Here is a 7,103-nt window from a genome sequence, read left to right as displayed (position 1 = left end):
TATTGATTGTAGAAAGCAAACCGACTTTCGCTGAAAACTCCTAATTTTCAAAGCTATTTGTAGTTTTAACAACAAGGAACTCGAATGTCTCGTTTTGAATGACTTTGATGCACAATGATGAAACTGTTCATGCTGTACACAACGACACGCAGATTAGACAGTTCGGGTATAATTGCGGTAATCTGCTATAGTCAGAGGACAATTGGAGGTAACTTGGCCTGGGTGGCTAAATTTTGACAGCATCTCAAAACCCTCGCCAAAGTCGTTGCCGTTTACAGCGCCCGATTGCCGGGCTTACTACTACACCGCCCGATGGCTGAAATTTCTGCATCTGAAAGAGGAGTTAAGCGAGCCCAACACTTCCATGCAAAGAAGAGGAACGATCCCGCCGACTTCAAGTCGCCGTCTGTCGTCTGTGCCCTGGCGCTGGCAGATGAAGAAAGAATCAAAATGTTTTTTTCAAGAAAAACAACCCTTTTTTTTAATAAAAACGCTAAGTCTGACCTAAACCAGAATTCAAAGAACACGCCAGACTGGTAGTCAGAGCTGTAAATTTTCCTTTTTTGATACTTCACTGAATAATTATCCCTTTCCCAAGACAGATACTTGAATGGTACCAATACTTCTATCCCCATCAAAACCAGTTTTCATGACATACAATTCGACATGCGCCCACTCATTGCCATTTCTAACATATCAATAGTACCATTTACTGTTTGCCCACGGGTGAATTGTTATGACGAAATCACTGACGCGTGTGCCGGGAAAAATTGCATTTTCCTCAAACTCCAATTATCACTGACCAGTCTACCGCCGAAAATGCTGTACTTTCTTCACAACTTTACGAAAAAAAGACGTAGAAATGTCATGTTTTAAGGACAGTGGCTACTAATTTAAAGGTATTTTGCCCCGATTTATGATTATGTAGGAAACGTAGATCTTAACAAGTGTTATTGAAATCCAAGAAGAAAATTGGGGGTAACCACGAATTTTTCAAAGATAATTCATGAACAATATTTGTAAAAAGCTCTAAAATACAAAGCAATGTATGGCGTTCTTTCCCAAATTGAAACTTATAAAATTATCTCTAGAGAATGCATGGTTACCCCCAAAGTTTCGTTTTGGATACCAAGAGTATTAACTAAGATCTACATTCCCTGCATAGTTTTAAACCGCGCAAAAATATCCCTGTATTAGTAAGCATCACCAAGACGAAACCCGAGTATCTCGAGATGCGCAGAACCTATGCCCAATGACAATAGTAGGCACCGTCCTAACTTGTTAAAGGGTATTTTGCCCGAGCCATCGACAAAGCGATTTGCAAGCATAAGCTCGACGAGTTAATGAGTAGGGGCCATTCAAAGAAGATATTTACGATGCAACGAACTGTCACAAGATGTTTTGTTTTTGTTGTGAAGAAATAGTTAACGGTTCAGCGTGTACTATCGAGTTATATTTGCAATTGAGAGTTGCAAAGCACTCAAGAAGCTGGAGTCCACTCGGCGGTTAACGGTTCAGCGTGTACTATCGAGTTTTATTATATAGACATTGATGAAATACCAGGATTTGTCCTTTTACTAAAAAATCATATCTTCACTGCGCGCAGTGAACATATCATTTTTATCTTTCACATGTGAGGATATAGGTGTTGTCATGGTAACCAACACGATTAGCCAATAAAACGCGAGCTTTCTCTTCATTGTAAGATACTTTTGTGCTTCATTATAATTCTTCTCTACTACATTAACATTTTTATTGCAAAATTTGACATTATCATGATTTGTTTTTCATAACTTTCATATCTTGTTTCATGTTACACAACATGCGCGTTTTAGCGGTTGGCAACCACTTTTTCATCATGTCGAAACTGAATAAAACAAGTTGTTTTAAATCTAGACATTTCATCAATATCTATATAATAAACAGAACATTACATGGCCGCTTGGGGATACGAATTTTATCTTCTCGTGCTGAAAGTATCTCTCGCAGCACTCGAAGATAAAATTCGTATCCCCGCGTGGCCATGTAATATCCTCTATATATTTGCAATTGGGAATAGCATGCTAAGCACTCAAGAACCTGAAGTCCACTCGGCCGTTGCCTCGAACGACTTTTACGCTTCTTTCGTACTTTGCAACCTCCCGCGCGCAACTATAACTCGACCAGTACACTCTGAACCGTTTACTAGTCGCTAAGCTTCCGAGTTAGACAAAATGAAATGATGGGGAAGGAAATTATCATGGTCTCTCTTTGCCACAGAAGCAAGCCTCTCCATCGAGAGGCAAAAACGTTCTTTCTCGCCAAAAGGAAACCACCAGTCTTTGCTGAGTAAAAGATTATTTATAAAGCTGCACAAAACAAATGCACATAGGGTAAACAAAATTCACCCAAAACTTTGGTAAAAATTGCATCCTTTCCACCGAGAATCTAAAATACATACAACCCTGAAGCGTGCGTAGCTGTTGCTGGCACGAGAGAGAGGCACAAGCCGCGCGGAGAATGCGGAGGAGCGCTGTGGTATTTCACAGCCCCTCTCCCCATTCTCCGCGCGGCTTCGCCGCTGGTTAATTTATACCGTCAGCTACACAGGATAAGAGCCCTCTAAAGTAAGTGACAAGACATTTGGCTATTATTTGGTGATTTGTCAATACCCGCGGGCATTTAGCTTAAAAGTTTCCCAAATACATCTCCGATTTCAAAGGTGACCACCATAATTATTTAAAGCCTTACGTTCAACAGAGGAAAATATTTGCTTTTATCCTTTATCTTCTTTGTAAAATTTAATCGGTTTTTTATTTTAAAATAAGCTATTTTTCTTTTTTCTCTATTGTCTATGCAACTTGCGAGTCAATTGACTCTGAATTTAATTTCTACCTGTACAGGTACCTGTAAATGGCCAACTGGTTGCCTTCTGCCAGTTGGGGTTCTTAATAATGTTTCTGTTAACTTTGAATTGTTTCTTTCACATTGTTAAAAGTGGGGTGCCTGTAAACTAGCTTGATAGCTACGTGCACCTCCACCATAAACAAAGCATTCACATTTTTTTTACATTTTACATTTTACAGGGGAAATAAGTCTCCTGCAGTGTGCGTTTACTGTAGGGCCATTTCCGGCCTATTTTCATTAATTCCCGATCAAAAAGGACCGAGAAAACGTAAGAGTGATTGCAACTTATGAAATGATGTACAAACCTCTTCAAAGGACCACACAAATGTATTTCTGTAATATTGGAAGGAATCAATGACGGAGACTCAAAAATGCAAATATCAACGAAATCGCATCTGAACAGCAGATGCAGGTGAAAGCACTTGTGACGAACTTACATAATTTTCTGAAATGTGATCTCAGAGTCAATGTGATCACGAAAAAAGATATGAACTAGTAATACATTTCTTTGAGACTAGCTAGCGGATATTTCGACGCTTTATTAAGAATTGAAATCTGATCCTTTTTTTTTTTCAAAAAAATCATATTTCAATTCTAAATTCTTAATAACGTTCTCTCGTACGGTACGAGAGAATACAATGCTATACTAGTATACGACAGTTTAAGGACTGAAAATACATTTAGTGGTCTTCTGATCTTGTTATTATATGCTTCCGTGTTTAGGTCGTTTCGAGGCAACCGTGAAAGTTAGAGATCAAGCTTATCGGATTTATTGCTAGGGTCTGTTCATTGTATTAGCTATGGCCACCATATATGCATATCTCTTCCCAAACTCTTTCTCGTATGTTCTTACCTGTGTCCGGTAAAAAAACAGTAATAAACAAGAACTTTGATAGAAGAATGTAGAAGGTAGCTTGCATTTCAAAAACACCGCCTACAATGTTGTCGTTTTCTTTTGTGTTTTCAAGTGCGTTTTTGCGTTACTCAAAAACGTTTCTGGAAATAACGGCAACGCAAAGTGTAATAAATATGACTGATTTCACGCCATTGCTCATACTTCGTCATTATACCATCTCGTTCACGCTATATTACGCGATTCTTTAATTCGATTCGTAGGATGTTTAGGCCTCTCTAAAAACCATTTGTTAAACTGCAATACCACGCGAATTACTTTTCGGTAAAAAAAATGTAACAGTTTTGTTACAGTCGAATCACTTACTCAAAGCACAGAAATCGCGAAATTGTAAAACTTGAACCACACCTGTATCATTAAAAGTTCAACATGCAATGAAGAAAGAATACTCAAAATACGTACGAAGAAAAAATATTGTTTTTAATATTTGGTCTTTGCCGTTTCAGCTGTTTAAATTTGTTAAATGCAAACGAAAACTCCAAGTTCCCATTCAGGATATCTATGAAAAAAGAAACAACATGCCTGCTCATAATTTTCATCTTTTATGTTAAAAAAAATCGATATATTATTTTCTTTTTTTCCACCCACTATGACCCAATGTACTTTCGACAAGTTTTTTTCATGATAATCAACCACATCCGATCAGTATTGATTGTAGAAACAAACCGACTTTCGCTGAAAACTCCTCATTTTCAAAGCGATTTGTAGTGTTAACGACAAGGAACTCGAATGTCTCGTTTTGAATGACTTCGATGCACAATGAAACTGTTCATGCTGTACACAACGACACGCAGATTAGACAGTTCGGGTATAATTGCGGTAATCTGCTATAGTATGAGGACAATTGGAGGTAACTTGGCCTGGGTGGCTAAATTTTGACAGCATCTCAAAACCCTCGCCAAAGTCGTTGCCGTTTACAGCGCCCGATTGCCGGGCTTACTACTACACCGCCCGATGGCTGAAATTTCTGCATCTGAAAGAGGAGTTAAGCGAGCCCAACACTTCCATGCAAAGAAGAGGAACGATCCCGCCGACTTCAAGTCGCCGTCTGTCGTCTGTGCCCTGGTGCTGGCAGATGAAGAAAGAATCACAATGTTTTTATTAAGAAAAATAACCCTTCTTTTAATAAAAACGTTAAGTCTCACCTAAACCAGAATTCAAAGAACACGCCAGACTGATAGTCAGAGCTGTAAATTTTCTTTTTTTTTTTTTAGTTTGGAAAAATTAAAAAGGAACATCACAGGATTTCAGCTTATTAAATTAAGCACATGCGATCCCACAAATGTCCGCAACGATACACGTGAAACACGTGTAATGGAGGAGTCAAAAAAAATTTATGTAGCTCGGCGTCAACTCTTGTTAACACATGTCTCACCAGGCCGTGAAGACTACATCTTTGGTGTTCTATATTTTTCTCTACTAATTAATTCTTGCGTGGTAATTTCATCTTCACAACATTGCATTATTGGACTTACCGACCGTCTGCTTCGCAAAGGATTTAACTGAGATCTACAGAGAGCTTGAACATAAACAACTGCGTCGCTGACAGTCGGATATATAAGAGAGATTTAGCATCGCGCTTCAATGAAACGGGAAATGTCGAACGGCAGGTTGTTGCTTGTCATAAACGCATCAAAATTGTCTTATTCTAACTTTTCTCTCTCGTTTCAGAAGTTGCGCGACATTTGTAGATAACAGGTAAAAAAGGGAGCTAAAATCAGACCAGTTTCTTTGATTTTTGGCAAAACGCAAATTTCAGTTTCACGTTTGCCGTCTGCCGTACACACAAAGCGAAATCTAATTCACGATTTGCGATGCCTTTTTTTCGCGTCGCGTTGTTTGGTTGAGTTACAAAGCGGAGATTTCTTGTCTTGTCTTTGTAGAGTTTTTTTCAGCTCTTGTATCTTGTGTTTTAAGGGGTTTGGTTTTTCACTGGGCCATCTTTCAGGAAAACTGCACAACAGACGAAACATAGTAGCTGAAAAAGAGACAATAGCGGGTGACAAGCACACTTGGGTCTTAAAGGTAAACATCATTCATTGCAACTGTCAGTCGCTAATATTTCTTCGATTTCGGTTGCTTTCTGTTGCAAATTCAAAATGCTGGGGGCAACATCCATCTTTTTAAAGTTCGTCGTAGGATCATTAGAATCGAACAGCTCATTTGATTCGATCCAACAGTCGGCAGCTTGATCTTGCATCGCTGTGCCTTTTTGGGCCGAATCCTCGAACACCTTTCCAGGATTTTGGTCTGCTTTTACATCGGACGCCATGGCGAAATTGCGAACAGCATCGATATTTTCTCTGTGGTCCTCACTTTTCGGCAAAGCGTCTAAATTCGTCGCCTCGGTGACTTCTTTTGCCATAGGATCGCCATCCGCCTTGCTCGTTTTATCATCGTTTACTTTATAGCTGTAAACTTCAACAGTAACCGAATGAGCATTTGGCGATCTCGCAGTCTCGGACGCAAGATCATCGTCCGTGTTTGCTATTGGATTGAAGTGACTTTCGTGGTCAGTGTCTTCTCGCTTCTCCTCAATCGCAGCTACGAATTCAAGACTTTCCTCAGTATTCTCATCATTCTCCATCTCCGCACCGACGTTCGACGCACCCGCGAGTGATTGTAACTCTTCTGCATTCATTCGCTGTCGCCGCCGAAGCTGAGGATGAAAAAGAAGTGGATTTTGAAGCTGATCTTGGGCCCCCTGGAATTTTTCCACCGCGCAACTTGGGTCTCTGTCATCAACATTATAAACTCGCAACTCTCCGACATCTCGCAGAAGACACAAAGTCGATTCAGAAACCATGTAGATTCTTGGCTGCAAACAAATTGTTTCTTGAGAAGGAGACGAATTTATAATAACAGCATGCGAGGGACTGCAGCCCATAATCACCGATCGCGATATACAAATGAAACGTTTTATACGAAAATATATCAAGCCATCGAATGCGAATAACACGCCAGTGTGTAACTTTTGTCGATCGAAGTCGCTTTTTAGAAAGCCTCCTTACTTTACACCCCTGCCAATCAAGAGCGAATTTTATGACACATTATCGACTCAAATTAATATTCTGCTCTTTATTCCAACCAAATAAAGCTTCAGCCAGCTGTCGAGTTTTTAACTTGACAATAAGAGGAAATGGTTGCTTTTCACAACAGGGTGACTGGATTAATGTGAAACAAAGCCTTTTTAACGACGCCAAAAGAAACTAATAAAAATGTCTTTCAGATCATGGAGTGAAACCCGCGCTACCTGTAAAGTCGACCAAAAAATACTTCAACAGCGAGGCCTCGTTTAACAGCT

General features: G+C 39.6%; 1 protein-coding gene across 1 annotated transcript; it reads right to left on the bottom strand.

Moving 5' to 3' along the window:
• Positions 1 to 4,980: 4,980 nt before the first annotated feature.
• Positions 4,981 to 6,828, bottom strand: LOC137993456 (uncharacterized). Its single transcript, XM_068839313.1, has one exon. It carries the CDS (start codon positions 6,684 to 6,686, stop codon positions 5,832 to 5,834), a length of 855 nt encoding a protein of 284 aa, XP_068695414.1. The 5' UTR covers positions 6,687 to 6,828; the 3' UTR covers positions 4,981 to 5,831.
• Between the last annotated feature and the right edge of the window lie 275 nt (positions 6,829 to 7,103).

Source organism: Montipora foliosa, chromosome 1 (assembly GCF_036669935.1).
Source record: "Montipora foliosa isolate CH-2021 chromosome 1, ASM3666993v2, whole genome shotgun sequence".
NCBI lineage: Eukaryota > Metazoa > Cnidaria > Anthozoa > Scleractinia > Acroporidae > Montipora > Montipora foliosa.
Note: the sequence above shows the minus strand (reverse complement) of the source record. Positions and strands in the feature narration are given on the sequence as shown.